Source organism: Myodes glareolus, chromosome 7 (genome assembly GCF_982192425.1).
Source record: "Myodes glareolus chromosome 7, mMyoGla1.1, whole genome shotgun sequence".
Classification (NCBI taxonomy): domain Eukaryota; kingdom Metazoa; phylum Chordata; class Mammalia; order Rodentia; family Cricetidae; genus Myodes; species Myodes glareolus.
The window spans coordinates 55,107,155-55,130,810 of NC_142032.1; the positions used below are offsets into that span (position 1 = coordinate 55,107,155).

At 53.8% G+C, this 23,656-nt stretch overlaps 6 protein-coding genes and 1 long non-coding RNA gene across 15 annotated transcripts; 6 read left to right on the plus strand and 1 right to left on the minus strand.

Annotated features, from left to right (window-relative positions):
- The first annotated feature begins 8 nt into the window (after positions 1-8).
- Nudt22 (nudix hydrolase 22) lies at positions 9-2,813 on the plus strand. The gene is made up of 5 exons (XM_048457981.2): positions 9-485; positions 977-1,075; positions 2,086-2,183; positions 2,315-2,408; positions 2,631-2,813. Exons 1-5 carry the CDS (start codon positions 9-11, stop codon positions 2,784-2,786), a joined length of 924 nt encoding a protein of 307 aa, XP_048313938.1. The 3' UTR covers positions 2,787-2,813.
- Positions 2,814-3,100: 287 nt separating this feature from the next.
- Dnajc4 (DnaJ heat shock protein family (Hsp40) member C4) lies at positions 3,101-8,271 on the plus strand. Of its 7 annotated transcripts, XM_085693570.1 has the most exons (8): positions 3,101-3,253; positions 3,529-3,642; positions 5,425-5,518; positions 5,793-5,825; positions 6,022-6,206; positions 6,293-6,457; positions 7,890-7,972; positions 8,059-8,271. In XM_085693570.1, the coding sequence occupies exons 2-8, from the start codon at positions 3,548-3,550 to the stop codon at positions 8,181-8,183; spliced, it is 780 nt and encodes a 259-aa protein (XP_085549696.1). In that variant the 5' UTR covers positions 3,101-3,253; positions 3,529-3,547; the 3' UTR covers positions 8,184-8,271. The 7 variants fall into 7 exon arrangements, with proteins under 7 accessions (XP_085549696.1, XP_085549692.1, XP_085549691.1 ...); XM_085693566.2 differs by lacking the exon at positions 3,101-3,253 and having other exon boundaries at positions 3,278-3,642; positions 6,296-6,457; XM_085693565.2 differs by lacking the exon at positions 3,101-3,253 and having other exon boundaries at positions 3,295-3,642.
- Positions 8,272-8,508: 237 nt separating this feature from the next.
- Positions 8,509-13,700, plus strand: Vegfb (vascular endothelial growth factor B). Of its 2 annotated transcripts, none has more exons than XM_048458327.3 (7): positions 8,509-8,829; positions 9,354-9,396; positions 9,680-9,876; positions 10,067-10,140; positions 10,350-10,385; positions 10,597-10,832; positions 13,304-13,700. In XM_048458327.3, the coding sequence occupies exons 1-6, from the start codon at positions 8,770-8,772 to the stop codon at positions 10,808-10,810; spliced, it is 624 nt and encodes a 207-aa protein (XP_048314284.1). In that variant the 5' UTR covers positions 8,509-8,769; the 3' UTR covers positions 10,811-10,832; positions 13,304-13,700. The 2 variants fall into 2 exon arrangements, with proteins under 2 accessions (XP_048314284.1, XP_048314285.1); XM_048458328.3 differs by having other exon boundaries at positions 8,510-8,829; positions 10,698-10,832.
- A 1,776-nt stretch (positions 13,701-15,476) lies between these two features.
- Fkbp2 (FKBP prolyl isomerase 2) lies at positions 15,477-18,161 on the plus strand. 2 transcript variants are annotated; one of them, XM_048458237.2, is made up of 6 exons: positions 15,477-15,635; positions 16,846-17,014; positions 17,353-17,465; positions 17,579-17,625; positions 17,904-17,939; positions 18,016-18,161. In XM_048458237.2, exons 1-6 carry the CDS (start codon positions 15,538-15,540, stop codon positions 18,075-18,077), a joined length of 525 nt encoding a protein of 174 aa, XP_048314194.1. In that variant the 5' UTR covers positions 15,477-15,537; the 3' UTR covers positions 18,078-18,161. The 2 variants fall into 2 exon arrangements, with proteins under 2 accessions (XP_048314194.1, XP_048314195.1); XM_048458238.2 differs by lacking the exon at positions 15,477-15,635 and adding an exon at positions 16,554-16,694.
- On the plus strand, positions 15,664-16,558 carry LOC125415741 (uncharacterized). Its single transcript, XM_048458236.3, has one exon. The coding sequence runs from the start codon at positions 15,779-15,781 to the stop codon at positions 16,556-16,558; it is 780 nt and encodes a 259-aa protein (XP_048314193.3). The 5' UTR covers positions 15,664-15,778.
- Positions 18,162-18,678: 517 nt separating the features above from the next.
- On the minus strand, positions 18,679-20,903 carry Ppp1r14b (protein phosphatase 1 regulatory inhibitor subunit 14B). The gene is made up of 4 exons (XM_048458520.3): positions 20,461-20,903; positions 19,308-19,391; positions 19,045-19,077; positions 18,679-18,945 (listed from the first exon to the last, which is right to left on the minus strand). The coding sequence occupies exons 1-4, from the start codon at positions 20,716-20,718 to the stop codon at positions 18,877-18,879; spliced, it is 444 nt and encodes a 147-aa protein (XP_048314477.2). The 5' UTR covers positions 20,719-20,903; the 3' UTR covers positions 18,679-18,876.
- A 77-nt stretch (positions 20,904-20,980) lies between these two features.
- On the plus strand, positions 20,981-22,646 carry LOC146893562 (uncharacterized). Its single transcript, XR_015003189.2, has 2 exons — positions 20,981-21,754; positions 21,940-22,646. It is a non-coding gene; the product is annotated as an uncharacterized LOC146893562 (long non-coding RNA).
- The last annotated feature ends 1,010 nt before the right edge of the window (positions 22,647-23,656 follow it).

Below are 23,656 nucleotides of genomic sequence, written 5' to 3' on the forward strand. Positions count from 1 at the left end.
GTCAAACTATGGACCCTGAGGTGTCCCTCCTGCTGCTTTGCCCTCTTGGGGGACTGTCCCAGGAGCAAGTAGCAGTAGAGCTAAGCCCAGCTCATGATCGTCGTCCACTACCTGGAGGAGACAAGACCATTACTGACATCTGGGAGACCCGGCTACAGACCCAACCCTGGATCTTTGATGCCCCCAAGTTCCGCCTTCACTCAGCCAAGCTGGCATCCAGCTCACCTGGACCACAGTTGCTCCTGCAGCTGGGTCTAACTTCCTACCGGGACTTCCTGGGCACCAATTGGTCCAGCTCCGCCTCCTGGCTGCGGCAGCAGGGAGTTACAGATTGGGGTGACAAGCAAGCCTATCTGGCAGACCCACTGGGGGTGGGTGCCTCACTGGTCACAGCTGATGACTTTCTTGTCTTCCTGCGCCGCTCTCAGCAGGTGGCCGAGGCACCTGGGCTGGTGGACATACCTGGTGGGCACCCTGAACCTCAGGTAAAATGACTGACTGAATACAAGGGCGCAAAGTCCAAGCTCCTAGTTCTGGTTTCATTTTCTCTTAAAGGAAAAAGCGGCCTGGCGTTTTGTAGCCTGCAGCCTCCCATGCTGCATGCCCTGCCTGAGGGCTGTCCAGGAGAAAGTATGGGTCTAGAGGAGCATAGCCCATGGCTCTTATCACTACTGAGAGGAGACAGGGTGCTCAGTGCCATTCGGGAGGCCCAGCTATAGATCTAAGCTGAAACACACCTATGGAAGCTAGGGAACATGGGAGGGGGAGGAGAGACTGAAGGGGAGGAGATGTCATTTCTCACCCAATTCATGTAATCCTTCCTAGCTAGACATCTGACTGCTTATTTGGAATAGGAGGGCCAGGGTTAGGGGATTGCCAAGACTCCCACACTGAGTCTGCGCTAGGTCTCCATCGACAAAAGGAAAAGCAGTGTTGAAATTGGTATAGATGAAGGCTGAGTCTAAATTTTTTACAGGCCCTGTGCCCTGGTGGTAGCCCCCAGCACAAGGACCTCCCTGGGGAACTGGTGGTACGGGAACTCTTCTCCAGTGTCCTACAGGAGATCTGTGATGAGGTGAGTGACAGGGGCCCCAGATATTATGGGCATGAATGAAAGGGCAGAATTTGCTAGAAATTTGCAGGCCTGGGCTGGAGTGAGGGTCTGCATGAGCCTTGCTGGCACTGAGAAAGAGCATGGCCTTAATGCCGTGGCCATGATTCTTTGGTCCTCAGAGTCTTTCCTACAGTAGCAACAGTGGAAAGTGTCTAGTCTAGTCTGTTCCCATATCTGCTGAAAAAATATGAGAGTCTTAGTTACTAAATCAACTTCACTTGAGTAAAACGTCTCTGGGGCTGGGTGGTGGCGCATGCCTTTAATCCCAGCACTCGGGAGGCAGAGGCAGGTGGATCTCTGTGTGAGTTAGAGACCAGCCTGTTCCAGGACAGGCTCCAAAGCTACACAGAGAAACCCTGTCTCTAAAAACAAAAAAACAAAACAAAACAAACAAACAAAAGACTTCCCTGGACAGTTTGTCCTGTTTCTCATCTGTAAAATGTACGTACCCAGAGCCCGTATTTTGTTTAATGGGACACGTGGCTAGCAAAACAAAAGTGCCAAGGGTCACAGGCCATTGAGGACTGGGGATGAGCTGGTAATTGTTTGCCTAGCATAGTGGTTCTCAACCTTCCTGATACTGTGGCCCTTAATACAGTTCCTCATGTGGTGGTGACCCCCAACCATAAAATTATTTTCATTACTACTTCATAACTGTAATTTTGCTACTGTTAGAAACCATAATATAAATATCTGTGTTTTCCAATGGTCTAAGGTGACCTATGTGAAAGGGTCATTCAACTTACTCAGGGGCCTTGCCCCACAGGTTGAAAAACACTGACTTAGCATGTACAAGGCCTGGGGCTTGATCTTCAGTACCATGTAATTCAGGTACAGTGATACACACATACCTGTAATCCCAGCACTCAGGAGATGAAGGCAGAGGATCAGAAATTCAGGGTCATCTTTGCTAGCCTGGGCTACATGAGGCCATCGAGAGGTGAGCTGACAGGTGGGACTCCTTGCCACAGGTGAACCTGCCACTGCACACCCTGAGCCAGCCACTGTTACTGGGCATCGCTTGCAATGAGACCAGCGCGGGCAGAGCCAGTGCAGAGTTCTATGTCCAGTGAGTGGGCTCTGGGGTGCAGGATCCTGGGTGAGGTGGGTGGGGAAGGAGCGGGTTTGAGGCAACTGGAGTTCTGCAGGGTTCTTATAAGGTCTGGACACAAACCAAGTCACTCCCATGTTCTTGCCTAGGTGCAGCCTAACTTCAGAGGAGGTCAGGCGTTATTACATGAATGGGGGACCTGAGGCCCACGAGTCTACAGGAATCATCTTTGTGGAGACACAGGTGTGGAGTCGAGGCCTTCAAGGGGTCTGGCGATGTGGGGGGGGGCGGGAGGGAAGGATACCTGGGTGAGGCAGAGATCTCCAAAAGGGCACAAGGCTTAGCTCCTACCTAAGGGAAAAGTCCAGAACAGGGACAGTAGAGGCGTACTGAGGTTCCGCAACTCCGGACACAGCCCCAAGAGAAAGGGAGGCCTGATGTCTGGGTCTCACTGATTTCTCACAGAAGGTACAGAGACTGCAGGAAACGGAGATGTGGGCACAACTCTGCCCTTCGGCCAAAGGCGCCATCCTCCTCTACAATCGCCATCCACCTCTACAGTTGGGTGCGGGGAAGTCGCACCTGAGTCACCCTAGCGTCACAGCCCTATCACAGCGCTGAAGACAATAAAGGACTTTTATTTTCCAATCCCGTTGGCTTCTGCTGTTTCTCTGAAAGTCTGGGATCCTATGGGAGAACCCGGGGTGGGTGAGAGGGGCTGACCACGTGGCAGAAAGGGAACTAAACAAAAAGCCTCACAGCGCAGCCTCCGTGTGTCCCTCTTGTTTGGTGAATGTGGGCCACGGCGCAGGAAAAGCACCTCTTTGGGTCGCGCCTCGCCGCTCAGCGGCGGGACGGGAGGTTTAGGCTGGACTGGTGGACAACTGGTAGACACCGGCACCTTTCGGGAACCCCAACACTTCCGCTTCGCGGACTATGGTGCCCTAGGCCAATGAGCGCGCGGGGGCGGGTCCTTTGCGAAACATCTTCACCTTCCTGGCCAATAAGCGTGGCTTGAGCCTTGAGCCAATGAGGGCTCGGGGGCGGGGCCTGTACGGGCGCAGGAAATGGCGGAGACTGTAGAGTCTGTGAGTGGGGGACGGGGGCGGGGCTTGCCTGTGGCTTCTCCTTCCACGCCCCCCTAACGCTGTAGGTGGGGAGGGTGTCCGTAGTCCCGAGCCGGTGGTCCAGATCTGGAGGCCAGTGCTGAAAGCGCCGGGACACCCACGTCTGGTGCCTGTCCCGAACCTGCTTCAGTCTGCCTTTGTGGGAAACTGAGGCAGGCTCCCTCCCTCTTCCCTGACCCTCGAAGTCCGGCCCGATTGGGACCAATGCATCCCTCTCGGGGGCCTCCCTTTCCCAGCTGCCCGCCCGCCGTCATCATGCCGTCTCTGTTGTTCCTGCTGCCCCTGCGCCTATGCCGGCTGTGGCCTCGCAGCCCTCCCACCCGGCTTCTCACAGCCAACACAGGGCAGCGGTGAGTTGAGCTCCAGATCTTGACCATGTTGCCCAGTGGTTTTCTGTGGAGAGTCCTCCGTTCTGAGCTAGCTGTCTCTGCATTATATGTCAAGTGCCTTTAGAGGTTTGTTATAGATGACCCTCACCTTCAGTGCTGGACGCAGCGTCAAGAGTAGAGCCCCAGTATTGAGATAAGTGGCAGATCGGGAATTTGAGCTCAGGTCAAACCCAGTACTCTTTTCATAGTTCTGATGTGTTGTCAGGCTTCACTGTGCACACACTGGGAAAGAGGAGGTTGGGTACAAAGATTTAGATTTCTGGGCTGGTCAGGAGGAATGAAGTGGGGGGTGCGAGTCTGCCTTTTCCTTTGAGATGGAGTTTTCCTAAATTTCCCAGGCAAGGCTCCAAATTCAGTCTCAGAGTTTAGGCACAGCCACCACGCCTGAGTTGGAAATCAACTCCCCACCCCCATACTGGCACTGGAACACAGAACCTCATGCATAAAAGGCCAGGAAATCTTATTTATTTATTTATTTAATTGATACAAGGTCTGACATAGACTACTAGTAGCCAAGGAATGACCTTGTATTTCTGACTTTGTCTCCACCTCTCAAAAGCTGGAATTACAAGTGGACACCACCTCATATCACAAACCTGCTGTTTTAAGTAAGTTTTTAGGGGCTGGAGAGATGGCTCAGAGATTAAAAGCACTTGTCAAGATGGGCAGTGGTGGTTCCCGCCTTTAATCCCAGTACTTGGGAGGCAGAGACAGGCAGATCTCTGTGAGTTCGAGGCCAGTCTTGTCTACAGGGTGAGCTCCAGGACAGGATCTAAAGCTACAGAGAAACCCTGTCTCTAAAAGAAACCAAATTAACAACAACAAAAAACAATTGCAATTCTCACAGAGGACCCAGTTTTGTTTTGTTTTAGATTTATTTATTTATTATGTACACAGTGTTCTGTTGCATGCCAGAAGAGGGCACTAGATCTCATTATAGATGGTTGCAAGCCACCATGTGGTTGTTGGGAATTAAACTCAGGACCTCTGGATGAGTAGCCAGTGCTCTTAACCTCTGAGCCATCTCTCTTGCCCAAGGATCTGGTTTTGATTCCCAACATCAACACAACGATTCACAACCACACTCTTCTGACCTGTTGGAGGCACCAGACATTGATGTGGTGCACATACCTATAAACACTCAGATACATAAAATAAAATAATAAATCTTTTCAAGACAGGGTTTCTCTATACTTTGGAGCCTGTCCTGGAAACTAGCTCTTGTAGACCAGACTGGCCTTGAACTCACAGAGATCCACCTGCTTCTGCCTTCTGAGTGCTGAAATTAAAGGTATGCACCACCACAACCCAGCTAAAATAATAAATCTTTAAAGAAGCATTTTAGCCAGAATGGTGGCAGAATGGCAGTGTGCATCTTCGGTCCCAGAACTTGAGAGACAAAGGCAAAGTCTGAGTTTAAGGCTAGTCTGGTCTACCTAGGGAGTTCCAGGTCAGACAAAGCTAATGAGACCCTGTTTAAAATAAAACAAACAAACAAACAAACAAAAAGACAGCAGAACCCTTTTGGGTCTGTGGTGTAGAAGACCAAGGACTACACTTTGAGGAGTCCTGACCATTCCTGAAACGCCCAAAGGGAAGAATAATCTGGAGCTAGAAGTGTCTTGGGACTAACTTCAATTCCTGGTGGTTGAACGGAAGGGTGTGGCCCAGGGAGGGCTGCAGGACAGGCAATGGTGCCCTTTGGTCTCCTATGCCTCTGCAGGTTTGGGCTTCTCTTCACAGGTCTGCTTCTACTAATTACTATGAACTGTTGGGGGTGCATCCTAGTGCCAGTGCTGAAGAGGTTAAACGTGCTTTCTTCACCAAGTCAAAAGAGGTATTGGTGTCCCCAAGGTGAGGAGGGAAGATGATGAGATCTGAGCCAGGCACAGGAGCGCTCTGCCTTCCTGGGCTAGGTCTGTCCCTCTAGCTGGTAGCACATTCCTTCCGCCTGCATGGAGAGGGGGCACTCGATATCCTCTGTGAGGAAAGGATCCGGCATGGCCAGGGGTTCTTCTGGTGTGTTTTTCTTTGTTTTTGAGATAGGATCTCACACTGTAGCCCAAACTGGTCTCAAACTTTCAATGGTCCTCCCATCTCCACTTTCCTAGAACTGGAGCTACAGATGTGAGCTGGAATATCTGGTTGGTCTTCTTGGGTGAGAGGGGTAGGAGTCTGTACTTTCTGACTCTCTGGCCTTTGGGAGGGGTCAGCAAGCCTGTGGGTGAGAGGCAGTGTCCCATAGGCAAGGTCTGTGGGAGTGATGCCAGTCTTTTTGGGTGGACATCATCAGGATAGGTCCTGGGAAGGATGTGGAAAATGAGATAAGTCTCACCCTAGCTGCACCCTGACCGAGACCCTGGGAACCCAGCCCTGCATAGCCGCTTTGTGGAGCTGAATGAGGCCTACCGAGTGCTCAGCCGTGAGGACAGTCGTCGCAACTATGACCACCAGCTGCATTCAGCCAGCCCCCCAAAATCTTCAGGGACCAGAGCCCAGCCTAAGTATACCCAGGAGACACACAGGTACCGTAGTCCTGACTGACCCCTGTTGTCCCACTCTGAAGCCTTCCAGGGAGCTTCATCTTTCCATTGCCCTTTTGCTCTTTCAGCAGCTCCTGGGAACCCCCCAATGCACAATACTGGGCCCAGTTTCACAATGTGAGACCACAGGGGCCTGAGTCAAGGCGGCAGCAGAACAAACACAACCAGCGGGTCCTGGGGTACTGCCTCCTGCTCATGGTGGCAGGCATGGGCCTGCACTATGTCGCTTTCAGGTGCCTCTCCATCCTTCCTTGGGTCCTGGGCAGAGGGTGGGTGAAAAGTGCTGTGGCCAGCCAGCCACAGCAGCCTATGACCTGCATTCTTTGTCTCTCTAAAGCTAAGAACTTTGTGAAATCAGTCTTTGGAGCCTTGCCTTGCTGGGTAAAGGCAGCACCGCATGAAATGGCTAAAGTTGTTTTCTCTTTCTCATAGCTTGAATGTTAATCTTTGGTGCTAGTTGTTAGTGAGCCTAGAGCCATCCAAAGCTGTGCACAAAGAGGGCATAGACAAACCCCTGGGGTTCTCTTCCTCCCGGCACATCATAAAACGGGCATGGTGGTGTATGCCTGTAATCCCAGCACTCAGGAGATGGAGGCAGGAGGATAAGAAGCTGGGGACTGGAGAAATGGTTTGGTGATTAAGATTGCTTGCTGCTCTTATAGAGGAGCAGAGTTCGCAGAGTTCAATTCCCAGCACCCACCCAGCACAACTGCCAGGAGATCTGATGCCCTCTTCTGGCCTTCAAGCAAACCTGCATACACATGACATATGAACACACACACATAAATCTTTTTTTTTTTTTTTATTGAGGTTCAGGGTCATTCTTGGGTACATTACTGAGTTTGAAGGTAGCCTAGGCTACATTAAACTGTTTCACTATAGAAAGAAAGAGGAAGGGAGGGAGGACAAGTGCAGTGTGACAGAGACAGTCCTCCTTGCTAGCAGCCAAGACCTCACTCCGCTCTTTCATGCATGCTGTAATTCCAGTTTTCTGTAGCACAGAAGCCCAAAGATGGTGCCCACTGCTAGTACTGTCTAGTTCAGCAATGGCGATGAGAGAAATACACCCCCTTCTTAATCTCCTGGGAGGGGCATCCCGATTTCAGACCAGTCTTCAACAGACAGTCAAGGACTTAGGGTACCACCCAGCCCTGCACTGACCTGGACCACTTGGTATCCTCCCCCACTTCCCCCGGCTTTGTAACAGGGTTTCTCTGTGTAGCCCAGGCTGTACTAAAACTTATTCTCGTTCTGTAGACCAGGCTGGCCTGAAACTTACAGAGATCTGCCTGCCTCTGTCTCCCGAGAGCTGGGATTAAAAATGTGGGCCACCACCACCCAGCTTGTGCCCCTTTTTTTCTTTTCTTTCTGATTTTGGTTTTTCGAGACAGGGTTTCTCTGTGTAACAGCCCAGGCTGTCCTGAAACTCACTCTGTAGACCAGGCTGTCCTCAAACTCAGAGATCTGCCTGCCTCTGCCTCCCCAGAGCTGGGATTAAAGGTGTGCACCACCACTGCCTGACCCCTTTTTTCAGTTTATCACAAGACTGTTTGTTAGAAGAGATGTAAAGTTGTGTAGTAAATGCTAGAGACTGGTTGAGGACCAGGGCTTCAGGGACAGCAGAGTCTGGAGAACCAGGGTTAATTGCAATCCCCTCATAGGAAGCTGGAGCAGGTGCACCGGAGCTTCATGGATGAGAAGGATCGGATCATCACAGCCATCTACAACGACACGAGGGCAAGGGCCAGGTCTGTCAGTGCACCATCTTGCCCGCCCGGCTCCCTGCCTCAGAACTACCCTTCAGGATCCCTATCTAGATCTATCTTTTCTCCAGGGCCAACAGAGCCAGGATTCAGCAGGCGCGCCAGCAGAGGCAGCAGCCTCGGAAAGGATCCTCCCTGCCCACAGAAGGCCCTGGGATCGTGCCCCAGGACAGTAGCCCTTGAGGGGTTCACTTAGGTGGGACCTGCATTGGTCCTCTCCTTGCTGCCTATCCAGGACTACAGATTTCCCACAGCACGTGCAATAAACTCATTTTCAGACTCTTGTCCGGCTCGGTTCTTCAGGTCACACATTTCCTCACCCTTCACCTCTTGGTGCAGCGACCCCGGAGCCTGGCCTCCTGGGCAGTGCGTCCCCTTTCCCCTGCAGCGTCCGAAGTGGGCGTTGGAGGGGACCAGCTCCGCCCCCGCCCCGCCTCCGCTCGCAGCCTGGTGGGGAGCGCGTGTTTAGGTCACATGAGCCTCCAGCCCGCCAGCCCCGGCCAGGCCCCCTGCCACCCCCGTCGTCCCCGCCGCCCGCCGTCCCAGCCACCGCCACCGCCACCGCCCGCCTGCCCGTTCCGCTCCTCCAGCCGCCGCCGCGGCGCTGCGCTGCGCTGCCTGCGCCCAGGGCTCGGGAGGGGGCCGCGGAGGAGCCGCCCCCCGCGCCGGGCCCCGGGTCCCCGCGCCCGGGCCCGCGCTATGGGGCTCTGGCTGCCGCCGCCCCCCGCGCCGCCGGGCTAGGGCTATGTGGGGCTCCCCGGCGCGCGGCCCCCGCGGGCACCATGAGCCCCCTGCTCCGCAGCCTGCTGCTTGCTGCACTGCTGCAGCTGGCCCTCACCCAGGTATGTGTGTCCAAGACATCCAGCTCGCCCGCCCGTGGTGCCCTCTCAAGGTTGGCGGAAGTAGGGAGGCGCCCGGTACCTCTGCGGAGGGGATCCACTGGTCCAACTACGGATAACCCTGGGTGCCCCTCTGCGCAGGCCTGCTAGCCTTAGCTATAGTCCCCTTGCCATTCCCCTGCCCCACCTTTGCCCCTGGACTCCTGGGGAGGGGGCGGAGCTGCCTCAGTGCCCTCGAAACCTCTCTGCCTCTCCCACTGTCCCCGCTCCTGAACTAAAACAAGCCCAGCTCCTAGGCTTGAGGTTTTGTGCCACTCCCATAGTACGTTTGGTGGGTCTTGGGCCAGGGAAAAATCCCAGATGGCTAAGTGGACAAGGAAAATTAGAGCTGAGGTCCTGGGAACAGAACAACCTGGAAAGATGTCAGAAAGGAGCAAGAAGCCTGACTCAGGGTCAAAGCACTCACATAGCCACAGGGCCAGCCCTTATAGAGTGCACCTTGGGCCCAGGTATCTTCTTTCCCACAGGCTCCTGTGTCACAGTTTGATGGCCCCAGCCACCAGAAGAAAGGTAATAATAGTTAACAATAACTTGATTTCAGCCAGTACTAAGAGGGGTTGGCACATGCCCTGAGTTTATGTCCCTCTGTGTGATCCCATACCCTTTGGGAGATGCCGTTTCTTCCAAATGAGGAAACTGAGGCAGAGGACTTAATGGTTTCTCAAGAAAGGAGGCAAAGGAAGACAGGTCTAAAAGAAGGGTTGGGGTGGTGACAAGGTACTGGGGAGACTACATGCTTGAAGCAGCTTCAGGAAACGCGGTAAGAACTTAATCCATCTGGGTCTGCCCACAGTGGTGTCGTGGATAGATGTTTATGCACGTGCTACGTGCCAGCCCAGGGAGGTGGTGGTGCCTCTGAGCATGGAGCTCATGGGCAATGTGGTCAAACAACTAGTGCCCAGCTGCGTGACTGTGCAGCGCTGTGGTGGCTGCTGCCCTGACGATGGCCTGGAATGTGTGCCCATTGGGCAACACCAAGTCCGAATGCAGGTATTGGGGTCTGTGGGTCATGCATGTTGATGGGACAGTGGTGCTCTGGGGGCTGGGTCTGCCCAGAGACAGGCACATAGGAGGCGGGAAGTTCTGGCCATTCTTCCTCTAGCCTATGAGTATCTCCTTTCTCTGCCTTTCTACTGCCCCCCCACCACTCACTGTCTCTTCCTCATTCTCCTGAGTACAGATCCTCATGATCCAGTACCCGAGCAGTCAGCTGGGGGAGATGTCCCTGGAAGAACACAGCCAATGTGAATGCAGGTGCCAGCCAGGTCTAACTTCCAAGTTCACAAAGTGTAGCCTGGGGTGGGGGTATCAGGCATGGGACTGCACTGTAGTAGGGACTAGGTGACTGAGAGTAGACCAGAAGTAGGCATGGATCCTGGGGCAAGAGAGCAGGAGGCTTGGGTTTCCTTAACCTCTCTTATCCCCCCTCCTCTCTCTCTCTCTCCCCCTCTCTCGTTTTTCAGACCAAAAAAAAAGGAGAGTGCTGTGAAGCCAGATAGGTGAGTTTCTGAGGCTTGCTGCTGGTCCAGGAGAGAGCACACGGGTAGGCTAGGAGGTGCACAAGTGAGCCAGGAGGCTGCAGCCCCTCTTTGCTTTCTCCTCTCACCTGACACCCCTTCCGTTTTATGCTCCCCAAATCAATGCATTCTGTCCCAGCCCTAGCTCCTGGGAAGACTCTTTCCACCCCAGACATGTCGCTTCTCCTCCTAGGGCTGCCATACCCCACCACCGTCCCCAGCCCCGCTCTGTTCCGGGCTGGGACTCTGCCCCGGGAGCACCCTCCCCAGCTGACATCATCCATCCCACTCCAGCCCCAGGACCCTCTGCCCACGTTGTACCCAGCGCCGTCAGCGCCCTGACCCCCGGACCTGCCGCTGCCGCTGCCGACGCCGCAGCCTCCTCCGTTGCCAAGGGCGGGGCTTAGAGCTCAACCCAGACACCTGCAGGTGAGGAGTCTATGGGGTGGCATTTGTGTGGGAAGGCATCAAGGCTGTGTCCTGGAGCAGATCCAGGTGAGCCTGCCAGTGGGAGAAAGATCAGGGAAGGAGGCGCCAGCTGCATGTGTTAAACATTTACTGCGCATCTGCTGGCAACCAGATCAGTAAAAACACAGCTCCAGTTCATATGCTCAAGGCAGAGACTGGGAAAAATGATGCCTTCACCAGCAGAGGATGCTGAGCACTGTGATAGGGGCATCCGATCTCATCTCTGCACAATTCAGCCATCTCTTGGAGCGGAACTAAAGACTTTCTCCAATTTGCAGAGCTTTATGTTTCACAGAAGCCCATATGATAGACATTTGCTCCTCTCTGTAAGCTGAGAGAGAGCAAGGAGTATGGGAGTCCCGTGTGCCTCTGCTTACAATGCTTAGGCAGCCCTTCTGTGTTCCATAGTGAGGCCATGGAGGCCCCCAGAGACTATCAGGAAAATTGGGTTCCAAAAAAAGAAAAAGAAATGCATCAAGAGGATCGGGATCTGGCATGGTAGTATATACCAGGAATCTTGGCACTGAGGTAGAGGCAGGAGGATTAGGAGTTCAAGGTCAACCTCAGCTACAGAGAGAGTTTGAAGCCAGCTTGGGCTGCTTGAAATCCTAATTAAAAAATCAAAAATCCACAAGAATATAAAAAGGAGCTTTGGCTGGGTATGGTGGTGCACACCTATAATTCCAGAACGGAGTAAGTAGAGGCAGGAGTGATTTTTGAGGACAATCTGGGCTGTAAATCAAAGTGGTCTCAACACGCAAGCTGTGATAACAAAGAGCTGGGATGTAACTGAGCTGGCAGAGTGCTTGTCCAGCATGCAAGAAACCTAGGGTTTAATCTTGAGCAACAAGTGAAACCAGGTATGGTAGCACTGAAAAGTTCAAGGTCATTCCTTGCTGATTTTGAAGCTAGCTTGGCCCACATGAGTAAGGGCTGTAGATATGGCTCTGTGGTTAAGAGCACTTTCTGCTATTGCAGAGTATCCGGGTTTGGTTTCCAGCACCTACATGGTGACTCACAACCATCCATGGTCCAGTTCCAGGACATCCAATGCCCTCTTCTACAGACACCAGGCGTACATGCAGTGCACATGCATGCAAGCAAAACGCTCATATATATATATAAAAGATCATGCCAGTCTGTGATGCACACCTTTAATCCCAGCACTTAGGAGGCAGAAATAGGAGCATCTGAGTTCAAGGACAGCCTGGTCTACAAAGTGAGTTCCAGGACACCCAGGGCTACTCAGAGAAACCCTGTCTCGAAGAAACAAACAAAAATGATATAACTAAATCGATAAATAAATAGGGGCTGAAGAGATGGCTCAGCTGGTAAAATACCATCCAAGCATGAAGACCTGAATTTGGATCCCTAATTCCCATGAAGAAAGGTAGGAGTGATACACTGTAACCTTAGTGTGGGAAGGGTAGGCAGAGACAAAAGGAACCCTGGAGTTTGTCAACCATCATAGAAGAATCAGTTAGCTTCACACTTAGTGACTTTGTCTCCAAAGATAAAAAGTGGAAGGGGTAGAAAGAGACAGCTCAGAGTGACTGCTACTCCTGCAGAAGACTGAGTACAGATCCAAAACCCTCTTCTTTGAGGGCTGTAACTCCAGCTGCCTCCAGCTCCAGCTCCCTATTCTGGCCTCCTCAGGTACCTGTATACATGTGCTTATATAGGCAGACATACAGCTAAGTAAAAATAGCAAAATATGTTCTTGTTTGTTTGGTTTGGTTTGACTTGGTTTTTTTGAGACAGAGTCTCTACCTAGCTTTGGCTGTACTGGAATATGCTCCATAGACCAGGCTGGCCTTGACTCATACATCTGCCTGCCTCTGTCTCCCAAGTGTGTGCCACTACACCAGGCAAAAAGGATAAAGGTGGAGGATGATTAAATCTTAAGGATATTACACACTCACACATACACTAGCCCCTCCTTTAAAAAGTCTCCTTTCTTTCTTTTCTTCCTTCCTTCCTTCTTTCTCTCTATCCCCCTCTCTCTCTTTCGTTTATTTCGAGACAGGGTTTCTCTGTAGCTTTGGAGCCTGTCCTGGAACTTACTTGGTAGACCAGGCTGGCCTTGGACTCGCGGTATGTCTGTCTCTACCTACTGAGTGCTAGGATTAAAGGCATGTGCCACCGCTGCTCGGCTAAAACTTACCTATTTTTATGTTCATTGGTGCTTTGTCTACATGTATTTGTGTGAGGGTGTCAGGTTTCCTAGAACTGATTACAAACAGTTGTGAGCTACCATGTGGGTGCTGGGCACTGACCTGAGACCTCTGGAAGAACAGTCAGTTCTCTTAACCACTGAGCCATCTCTCCAGCCCATTTAACAAAATTTAAAAAAATAAAAAATGGATAAATATGAAAGAAGAGCTTGGAGTTAAGCTCCAGGCTGCACTAATATCCCTTCCTCCACTCCCCAGGTGCCGGAAGCCTCGGAAATGACAAGTGGCTCTTCAGACTCCACAGGGCCATTTGCTTCACAGGCCCCATCATAGTGGGAGAAGACAGGAGCGTAGAAGAACCAACTCAGACTGGGAGTAAGCTGCCCCAGGACCTGGACCGTTTAGAGAGCTCTCCAGCCATCCTTTGTCTCCTAGCACTGCCATCTGACAGTTGGCAAGGGACCTATATCTCCCCTTAGGGGGAACAGGGTACTAGCTCAGCTAACCACCCTGGGCTAATGAGCATCTTCTGGTTGCTGTGCTTCCCCTCACTATGAAGACCCTAAGCCTCTGCAAACGTGGGATTTGGGCTCTGTTACAATAACTCTGACACCGCCCCCTCAATCCTGATAAAAAAAAAAGATGGAAGACACTATCACTGCTTACTTCTGTCATTGTTTGCTACCCTCCAGGCTGGCCTTGGGCAGGAAGGTGTGCACCACTGCATCTGAGCTTGCCTCTCTGTGCCAGGGGGACCGAGGACTCAACAATGGTTCCCAGGCAAAGCCACAACCACAGGTTCATCAAGTCTGTTACATGAAATCTCTTCCCCCTACTTACCACAAAGGTTCTGCCTGCCCTAGCCAGGGAAAGGAATGTGGGACCCAGACCTTAAGATCTGTTTCCCATGTTCACATGGGAAGAACACATGACTGCTGCTATTAGAACCCTTTGGGCCCCAGACAAATATGACTTTCTCCACACAATAGGAGGTTACACCCATTTTCCCCACTGGGCACACTTTACGATATTGTTCCCTGTGGCTGCTGTTTCATTTCTCAGTTCTGCCTTTTTGGTTGGAAGGCCTCTTTTAAAAACACACCCACACCCCACCCCTACCCCATACACTCTCCACCTGTGCAATCACTAGTACCCCAGGATTCATCAGAGATTTCTAACTATCCCCTCAAGCTAAGTGTCCTGGATAGAGTGGAAGCCCAGCCTAGGCTCCTAGGCTTTGCCCTATGACAAGACGTTCGGGGCAGAGTTGACTGAAGGCAGTCACCCAAATGAAGGGACTGATCTTGGAGGGTAAACTGAAGAATTCCTGACGATGGCCACATACTTAATTTATCCATTTATGAGAGTCTCACATAGCCCAGGCTTACGTAGCCAAGGATGAAATAAATTTCTAATCTTCCTGCATTCACCTCTTATGTACTGGAACTACAGGTTTACACCATCACACCGGCTTCTGTACTGCTGGGAATCAAACCTACCTGTTCCTGCAGGCTAGGGAAGCACTACCAACTTAGCTACATCTCCGGCCCTGATTCTATGTTTAAACTTTTTTTGTTGAGATAATGTCTCGTGTAGCCCAGGCTGACTCAGAAATCTTTGTGTAGCTGGGGATGTCCTTGAACTTCTGATCCTCCTGCTTCCACCTCCAAAGGCATGGGACACCACACCATTTTTATTATGTTTAGCCTTCTCAGCCGTGATATTGGTGATCATGTTCTGGCTCCACGATGTTAGAACCTGAGAGCTAAAGCCTCTGAGCCCACTAAGCTTCATAAGTGCAGGATACTTCCCTTGGCCTTAAGTCAGCCACGTGCTTTTATCTTCCTTTGGTGTCTTGAGTACATGGTCTTAGCAAGGCAAACTGGCCTGGGACAGGTACAAACTCACTAAACTCCCTAACTCGGGTTTGGCCTCCTCTGAATTTTAGGGCCCTTAGATTGACAAATGTCTACTGGGTACTGGTAGACCAGGCCCAGTCAGGCCACCAAAGGCTGTGACTGTTCTGTGTGCAGCAATGAAAGGTGGGCCTGGATGCTGCAGACCACAAGATGGAAGGGGTTCACATAGGTCAGGGACATGTGGGATGGATGTCACGGAGACTAGTACCAGGAGAATGAACTTGCTCAAGGTCACGCAGCTAGGCAGCCTAGAAGTGGAAGACCTAAAGATTTAAACCAGGGGTATCACTTTGAACCCTGGGTTCTTCTCACAAAAACTAGCCAAAGGCAAGCGGGTCATGACGACGGAAGTCAGCGCAGTGTTGGCGGAACCCCACTTGGGCATAGGTACTCATTATTGCTTGACCAAATCACATCGGCCGGAAGTGCCTTCTGCCTTTCAAAAACCATTTTTACCAAACCCTACAGGTGCCCTGGGGGCCGGAAGTGATGTTATCCACGCGGTAATTCAGGAGGCGGAGCTAGTGGGGAAGCCCCATCCTAAGAGTGAGGCAGCGGGTTTCGGACGGTCCAATGAGGGCGGGCAGCGTGTCCCGCCCTGTAGCGACGAGGACGCGCCTGCGCAGAGGTGACCGCACGCGCGCGATTGGCTCCGGGGGCGCGGTGAGGAGGTGAGCGGGGGGCCACAGCCCGGGCTGGGAGATTCGGGTGCAGGAGGGCAGGCTGGGGCAGGCCGGGCCGAACCGGGCTGTAATCCGCGTGCCAGAGAGGGATAGTGGACGAGGGAATTGGGGCTGGGGTCCAGTGTCTGGCAATGCCGCAGGGGGCGGGCTCTCACGCCGTACGGGGCGGAGCCCTGAGACTCGGGGCGGGACGCGGAACAGCGGCGGTGCGAGTGGAGGGCGGAGCCCAGCCGCCCGTAGAGGGGCTAGGACGACTGCGGGGCGGGGTCTGGCGTTTAGAGGAGGAACCGGAACAGGTGGAAGGTGGAGCCTTGGGCTCGGAGACGGAGGGCGTGGGGTCCCCGGCGTTGGGGGCGGGGCTTCAGCCGGTGAGTGGCGTAACTCCTGTACAGAAGGGGCCTAGAATTGCCGAGGGCGGAGCTGTAGGTCAGGGGGCGGAGCCACGTGCCCTGAAGGGCGGGGCCAAGGAGCCTTGCGAAGAGCTAAGCCCAAGTAATGGCCCGGGACGCCCACGTGGGGGCGGTCTCCGTGGTGGCCGCGCCTGGGGTCGCACTAGACCCAGAACTCCCCCTGGAGAGATTGTGTGGGTGGAGCGGGCTCGGCGCCCCGCTGACTCGGGGCCAGTCTGGGTGCCCCGGAGGCCCCCGAGAGCTCAGAGCTGGGGGGGCACCTCTGGCGGAGGAGGCACGGCCCCGGGATGGGGTGTACCTCCGGAGGACCGGGGCTCCCCAGAGCCGCCTAGCGGAGATGTATGGGTACCTCGGGGCCGGCCACCTGCAGCAGCCGCAGAGGTGTGGGTGTGCTGGACAGGAGGCAGCTGGGTGTGGCGGGAGTGGGGTCCTCCGGTCGGGACTAATCCGGCGCAACCAGATAGGGTTTGGACTTTGCGTAAAGGGGCGAGCGGGAATTGAAGAATGGAGATGGGAACCGGGAGGAAGGGAAGGTCTGTTATTGAGTAAAGGGGCGGGGCCCTGGCTGCTGTGGCCTCCCCTGACCCTCTCCCCTCGCTGCTGGGGTCCTCGGCCAAGCCCCCTTCTCACGGGATTGGTAAGTGTGGCCGCAGAGCCCAGGGGACAGGGTGGTGACAGTGGGATTCCCCAGGAACAGGCAAGATACAATGGGAGTGGCATCCTCCTGATACTGACTGGAGTTCCATGACCCTCCCCTCTTGGTCGGGGGTTGGGGACTGTGTCTACAGAGACATGAGGCTGAGCTGGGTCCTGACAATACTATCCATTTGCCTGAGTGCCCTGGCCACAGCCACGGGGGCAGAAGGCAAACGCAAGCTACAGATTGGAGTGAAGAAACGTGTGGACCACTGTCCCATCAAGTCTAGAAAGGGAGATGTCTTACACATGCACTACACGGTAGGTATCAGGGTGGAAGTTCTGGGGCAATGACAGTTCCTGGGAACCAGAAAGGACTGGGAATCTCATTCTTCTTTCAGTTAGGTAGATGACCTTGAGCCCTTTGGCCTCTAAGCTCCTTTCCAGGAGTCTGACCTTGCCTTTCCCTGTATTCATCATCTAGGTGTTAGCATGAAAATTACTGCATGTGGGCTACCAAGGCATTGTCTCTTTTAAGAAATGTAACTACCAGTGCTGTGGTGACCCCGTTGATGGGGTGGGGAGAGTGACTGGGTGAAAGGGGTTCTGGAGTGGTTGGTCACCTCTCCTTACTAGTTCTCCCGCGGTCTGTCCCACAGGGGAAGCTGGAAGATGGGACAGAGTTTGACAGCAGTCTACCAAAGAACCAGCCCTTTGTTTTCTCCCTTGGCACTGGCCAGGTCATCAAGGGCTGGGACCAGGGGCTGCTGGGGTGAGTCTGGGGTACATGTTGCAGTGATCCAGGAGATAAGCTGTGGGAAGAAAAGTCCATTTGTGGGGCAAGGGTCTGGGCGCCTCACATGCTGAGTATGTATCATCCTGCAGGATGTGTGAAGGGGAAAAGCGGAAGCTGGTGATTCCATCTGAGCTGGGTAAGAGGCCCTTGGGGTTAGGGGGACTTGGGGAGGGGGAGCAGGATACTTGGATGTCCCTAAAGTAGTTAAAGCCACTTCAGCCCACGGTCCCACACTATCTAGTTGCTGTAGTATATGCTACTTCCAAGTCTGGCCTTGACTCTGTGACCCTCTGTGACCTTGTCCTCCTCCATTGCACCCCCTATTTCTGCCTGCCTATGGCAGGCTTATCCTTTATGGGGGCTAGAAGAAAGCCTGGCCACAACTTACTTTGTGTCTTTATGTATTTTTGACAGGGTATGGAGAGAGGGGAGCTCCCCCAAAGATCCCAGGTAATACCCCTGACACCCCAACCCCATGACTCTCCCGGGGTCCCAGGTCCCAATCTGACCAGACTTCTCCCTTCAGGTGGAGCAACCCTGGTGTTTGAGGTGGAGCTGCTCAAGATTGAGCGACGTTCAGAACTGTAGCAGGCCGCAGAGGGGTAGGAGACCCCTGTCAGGGACCAGACTGCTTCAAAACACAACAAAACAAACAAAAAATTTAAAACCCAAGAGTGAGTCTGTGTTTCTTTGTGGATCCTAAGAGACTTAAGTTAAGACTTTAGCTTCAGCATTGGGGGAATAGCTCAATGGCTCAGAATGGGGCACAGGCCTAATATGAGTGAACCCCACCACCACCACTGGATCCCCAGCTTGGGCGGGGAGAAAACAACACTAGCTTCAGTCTCAGCTTTCCTGATAACTGCAGAGCCTTGAGGTTTAGTCTCAAAGGCTGGAGACCCTTACCCAGTGGAAATTAAAAAAAAAAAAAAGAGGGCTGGGTAGCACTGCTCCCTAGCCACTTGGCATACCAGTCAGGGAGCCAGCATGGGGTTGTATCACCATGGCTACATGGCTCCTGCAGGAAGGCCTGTGGTCACCTGGGGAGTAGCTGAGTGGTGACAATTGTAGAGCAGTGTGTCACCTCCCACCCCCCAAAGACCAACCAAGCCTATTAGCTGCTCCAAGGCCATGTGATCCCAGCTTTATTTTCAAAGGGCCTGCGCCGCAGAATCAATATAAAAACACAAAAAGTCCCATCAGTTTAATAACAATAAAAAACCCCAAAAATGGAAAACTGAGGGCAAGGGAAGTGGCCCCTAGGCAGGGGCAAAGGGATCCCTGCTCATGGCACCAGGCCTGGCCGCAGGGTCCCCCGTATTGCTGTTGCTACGAGGTTGGGGCAGCGATTGTCCTGTGGGAGCCATGGTCATCTGGGTCAGGACCCTTACTTCTTCTGGGGTGTGCTCAGCTTCTGCATGCCCCGGATCTTGTCCAGCAGGCCAGAGATGAAGGCCTAGATAAGAGGGTGTACCGTTAGTGAGGCTAAGACCCAAGATGGTAATCTGACATACATACATACATACCCACTCTAAGGTCAGGGAAAATGACTTACCTCAGTGGGTTTGTAACAGTCAACTAACAGCTCCTGGTGAGGGAGAACACAGTGAGTTCTCGGGGACAGGACTTAAGAGTTCACCTATACCCTCCCAAGGGACTGAGGCCACTTAGGAATGTAGCTAAGTTAAGTTCCATGACCCTCGTTTTTCCAGAGGCAGAAGATGACCCAAACCAAAGAAGGTATGGCACCAGGTATGGCAGAGCTTCCCCAAGGGGCAGTGTCTCCAGGCAGCCTTCCCCTGGATGACTTCAGCTTACCTTCACTCTAGCAGCCCGGGTATCATCGCTTTCCATGTCCAAGAGTTCATCCACATCTATCTCCAGCTCTGGGATCTCCTCTTCCTGGGGTAGGGTTGGGAGAAAAGGACAATGCCTCAGCAGGAGGGGGTCTGGAGAGGACTCCCTGCCTAACTCAAAACCGTACCAGCCCTCCTTGCCCAGCACAAGACAGCTGCTCTGGGAAGGAAAACAGATCAGGTCTGTGCCAAGGCAAATTGCCCAATGAGGGGGAACTTCCTGTCCCTGCCAGTGGGCACCAGGGGCGCCAGACAGACAGGGCTGGGGACCTTGGGCTTTGAACCCAGCAGATGTGTCTTCTCAGCATCCAGGACCTCTAGCTTACTAGAGCACTGGTGGGGCCAGCTGTCCCAGTTCATCACAGTCCCCTCCCCTCCCCCAAACACCTGTCACAGCTTCCTGGGAGGGAGGAGGAAGTGAAGGGTGAGGGGTCAATGGGAAAGACCCATGCTTGATAAAGGGGGAAACAAAGAGTCCATGCTTTGAGGAGAAAGGGGTATACCCCCCTCTCCCCAAGGGAACAGCTATCCCACTTGGAGCCAGCTGCATTCCAGGGCTGGGCTAGGGTAGGCATCACAGGGCAAGCCCACTCCTCCACCCTACCCCTGGGGGCCTGAGTCACCATCTGAACAAGCAGGGAGTCATGGGGTGGAGAGCCAGAGCCGGGAGAGCTGGCTAACCGGTCTCGACAGACAGCATGGCAGGCTAGCCCACTAGAACAACTCAGATCCTTTATACACTTGAAACAGTTAGACTTGTGTCTTTTCAACTAGTGTCTTCGCTAGCCCAGACTAGACGAACTAGATCAGACCATTCACTATCAGCCCAAGCCAGACCCCTGCCTCCAGGTCTAGGCCAGGCTACCTATCCCTGTAGGCTTGGGGACAACATCATGCTTAACCTGGGGTAGCACCACGAAGGACTCAAGGTCCGAGGCAGCGGAGAAAGCTAGTGACTCAGGTCAGGCAAGAAAAGCCACACACTGGGGAGCGGCGAAAGTAAGACGGGTGGCTTGGCAGCAGAACTCCCACTGACCGGTGACAAGACTGTGGGGTTTCCGAGCAGACCGACATAGGTCCGGTTCTAGGGTATCGGCACGGGGTGGGGAGCACACCTGGCAGTCGTAGAGACGCGTGAGCTGTTCTAGGATCCACTCCTCCAGGTTGAGGCGCTTCCGTAGCTCCTTGCGGTCGTACTTGACGGTGACCTTCCCTTGCCGTCTCACTGGGCCATCGTCATCCGCGCCCCCCGGGCCTTCGCCGGCCGCCCCGGGGGGGCTCTGGAAGTAGACCCGAGGCCCCGTGCTCCCACTGCCCGGCCCGGGGGCCGGGGCAGCCAACGCCGCGCCCCCCGCGGGGCCGCTGTCCGCCATGGCGGCCGCCGGGGCCACGTGCGTGCTCGGGCCCCTCCCTGCGCCGCCGCCTCCCGGACGCCCGCCGGCTGGCTCCGGGCCGCTGGCTCCGGTTAGCTCGCGGGCTCCGCTCCGCGCGGCTCCGCGGCGAGGGCGGCGGCGGGGGCGCCCGGGGGCAGCTGCAGCATGCGGAGCCCCCGGGCTTGGCCTGGCCGCGCCCCGCCCCCTCCCCACCGATCCGCCCGCCCTTTGTCCCCCGCGGCCGCCGCCCGAGCTGCAGCCGCCGCCGCTTTCTCTGTCTTGCTCTCTTCCCCCGCCCCCCGACCACACCCCCTTAAAGGGCCAGCCTCGCTTCAGACGCCCCCTCTTCCCAACCCCGCCTCCTGAAAGGGGATAGGAGAGGATCTAGTTTGCAGGGTCCCGGGCTCTGCGCCCCCCCTTAATTTAACCTCTGGCCCCCAAACCCAGACTTCTAGGTGTCGGGTGCCTGGATCTGCACGCCCGCCAGTTCTCTTCTGGCCCTGTCTCATTCTGTCACTGAGGCCGAAACAGAGGCGGTCTAAGGCATAAGGCCGAGTAGGGCGCAGATCCGGTGAGGAACGAGCGAGACCCTCGGCCAGCAAGGGGCAAGACGACGTCCGCGCGCGGGCTGACACGTGGATGGGGCTTCCGGGGATAAGGGAGTTCAAAGGCGTCCAAGAACTCTCCAGGTGCCGGGACACCCTACTTGGTTCGGTCTCACGGCCTTCCAGAAGTTGGGGGTTAGGGCGTGTAGAGTTAGCCCTACAGCTTACAAAAGCCAGGACCCCAGGCGACCACCGCCCACCGGCTGAGATGGCGGCGCGCGGGGCGTTGTGGGCAATGTAGTCCACAGCTTCGCGTTGCTGCTCCTCCCAGCTAGATGTAGAGCCCGCCGCGAAGCGCAAACTTGTTTGGAGTGCGCCCCTCCTGGGTGACTGGGATATGCTGGGCGCGGCCCTGGGCACCCTGCAGCTTGCACGTGTGCGAAGAAGGAAACTCTGGTACAAAGAGTAAACCAAAACTCACGATGATAAAGGTAATAATAGCAGTTGACCCCAAATGACCATTTATTTGGACCCTCATCCGGCCTGTTCCGCTTTGAGGGCAACGAGCTAGTTTTCCCAGTAGCTCCTCTATCCTTCACACTTTAGGAGACCACGTTCCTTCCTTCACTGTCTGAAGCTTTAAATTGACTCATCCATTTCTCTTTCTCTCTTCTAGACAGCGAATTTTGGTAGCTGAGAGCACCGAAGACCTTGTTTGCTAATACTCAACCTTGGAACAACGTGTTCCCTGTCAAACCTACAGGCCTTGGGAAACAATCCGGTCCCTACAGAACCCCAGACCCTGAAACTCTCAGACTCAGGCCGACTCCATTCTATTGGCTAAACAAATGACCATTAAAGAATAGTGGACTTTGTTTAAACAGGAAAACCCGTGGAAACTTCAATTGTGGCAACACAGTTAAATCATAGACATAGGGCTATATACAGGGGGACCTGGGATTTTGAGCCAAGGCTGTGTAACACACACTTTGGTAGAGTCTACTAGTGCCCCGCCCCCACCCCCCATCTCATACCCCCCAATGAGGTTGTATAGCACTTTCTGGGACGGCTCTCTATGGCTGGCTCACCGGCTTCAGTCCCAAACAGTCTCAGGATTACAGAGATAGTAGGTCCTAGCCCCTTATAGGCATCTTTTCTGTAGATGCTTACAAAGAAAAAAGCCTCTCAGCAGGTGGTATTCAGAGGGTAAGTTTGGCCCAGGATCACACAGATGGTATTGCATCCAAACCCAAACCCAGGATTTTGGGCTCCTCTCTTATGCTGTATATGTGTGTATATGTGCTATGACTGTTTTGTCTGTATGTATGCATGTGCACCACCATGTGCCTACAGCAGTCAAAAGAAAGCTTTGAATTTCCTGAACTGGAGTCACAGATGTTTGTGAGACATCATACAGGTACTGGCAATTGAATCTGGATCCTCTGCAAGAGCAGTGTTCTTAACTCCTGAGGCAGCGCTCTAGCCCCCCCCCTTGATGCTATTTTTGGAGAGAAACCACAAAGGCTAGGGTTGTAGGTCAGAGAATGAACATTTGCCTAGCATGTGCAAGGAAGGGCATGGGTTTGATCCCAGCCCTGGAAAAATAAGATGCAGGGAGAGGAGTCTGGGGAGGTAGCTCCCTTGGTACAGGGTTTGCCTAACATGCACAATGTCTTGAGTTTGATCCCAAGCTCCACATGAATTGTTTGTGGTGGTGTACACTTGTAACCATAGTTGTGGAGGCAGGGGGATTGGAAATTCAGAGTCATTCTTGGCTACTTACTGAGTTTGAAGCCAGCCTGAGAAATATGAGAGAATAATAAATAAAATGAGAAGACAGGTTTGGGAGTGGTGTTAGTGCGTCCCTGAGGATGGGAGGTGAGCTGCTTACCAAGAGCCTGGCTGGGGGCAGTTCTTAGCAGGGGAAGCACTTGAATAAGTTGGTGTTTCCCCCTCCACAGCCCATTGCAAGACATCAGCCTCTCTTCAGCTAGCCTGTGGGGCCAGGGAGGCTGGCTCCTCCTGCTATGGCAGGTTAGGCAGTGAGATGCCTATCCCCAGCCTGACCTCTCCCATGCCTGAACTATTGGGAGAGTCACTTTTCTAGGACTGTATTTCCAGTACGCCCAGCGCACCCCACCAAAGGCAGTGTGGAGCCCATGACTCTGACAACTTTCAGCTCTGCCTCTGCCCCCAAATGATGACACTGAACACTGACTTTCCTGGTTAATGTGAAAGTCTCCAGTTCAGTTCAAGTGCCAGGTCCTTTCAGGTGCTGCCCATCCTGCTTTTCCCTCCAGCCACCTTGCATGTCGTCCCCGTCCCGAAGGCAGCCTCATTTTTCTGGGGCTGGCTGTTCTGTCTTGTCCCTCTCTGTGACTACTCAGTGAGAA

Bases quoted from the DNA above. Each gene is read 5' to 3' on its own strand.
- Nudt22 (XM_048457981.2), top strand. From the start codon at position 9: ATGGACCCTGAGGTGTCCCTCCTGCTGCTTTGCCCTCTTGGGGGACTG. The intron at 2,184-2,314 runs GTGAGTGGGCTC...GTTCTTGCCTAG, and splicing joins AGTGCAGAGTTCTATGTCCA to GTGCAGCCTAACTTCAGAGG. The intron at 2,409-2,630 runs GTGTGGAGTCGA...GATTTCTCACAG, and splicing joins TCATCTTTGTGGAGACACAG to AAGGTACAGAGACTGCAGGA.
- Dnajc4 (XM_085693565.2), top strand. From the start codon at position 3,497: ATGCATCCCTCTCGGGGGCCTCCCTTTCCCAGCTGCCCGCCCGCCGTC. The intron at 3,643-5,424 runs GTGAGTTGAGCT...TTCTCTTCACAG, and splicing joins ACAGCCAACACAGGGCAGCG to GTCTGCTTCTACTAATTACT. The intron at 5,519-5,792 runs GTATTGGTGTCC...CCACTTTCCTAG, and splicing joins TCTTCACCAAGTCAAAAGAG to AACTGGAGCTACAGATGTGA.
- Vegfb (XM_048458327.3), top strand. From the start codon at position 8,770: ATGAGCCCCCTGCTCCGCAGCCTGCTGCTTGCTGCACTGCTGCAGCTG. The intron at 8,830-9,353 runs GTATGTGTGTCC...TCTTTCCCACAG, and splicing joins TGCAGCTGGCCCTCACCCAG to GCTCCTGTGTCACAGTTTGA. The intron at 9,397-9,679 runs GTAATAATAGTT...GTCTGCCCACAG, and splicing joins CCCCAGCCACCAGAAGAAAG to TGGTGTCGTGGATAGATGTT.
- Fkbp2 (XM_048458237.2), top strand. From the start codon at position 15,538: ATGAGGGCGGGCAGCGTGTCCCGCCCTGTAGCGACGAGGACGCGCCTG. The intron at 15,636-16,845 runs GTGAGCGGGGGG...CTGTGTCTACAG, and splicing joins TCCGGGGGCGCGGTGAGGAG to AGACATGAGGCTGAGCTGGG. The intron at 17,626-17,903 runs GTAAGAGGCCCT...TATTTTTGACAG, and splicing joins GGTGATTCCATCTGAGCTGG to GGTATGGAGAGAGGGGAGCT.
- LOC125415741 (XM_048458236.3), top strand. From the start codon at position 15,779: ATGCCGCAGGGGGCGGGCTCTCACGCCGTACGGGGCGGAGCCCTGAGA.
- Ppp1r14b (XM_048458520.3), bottom strand. From the start codon at position 20,718: ATGGCGGACAGCGGCCCCGCGGGGGGCGCGGCGTTGGCTGCCCCGGCC. The intron at 19,392-20,460 runs GTGTGCTCCCCA...ACCCTACCCCAG, and splicing joins CGCGTCTCTACGACTGCCAG to GAAGAGGAGATCCCAGAGCT. The intron at 19,078-19,307 runs GTAAGCTGAAGT...CTCCCTCACCAG, and splicing joins CCCGGGCTGCTAGAGTGAAG to GAGCTGTTAGTTGACTGTTA.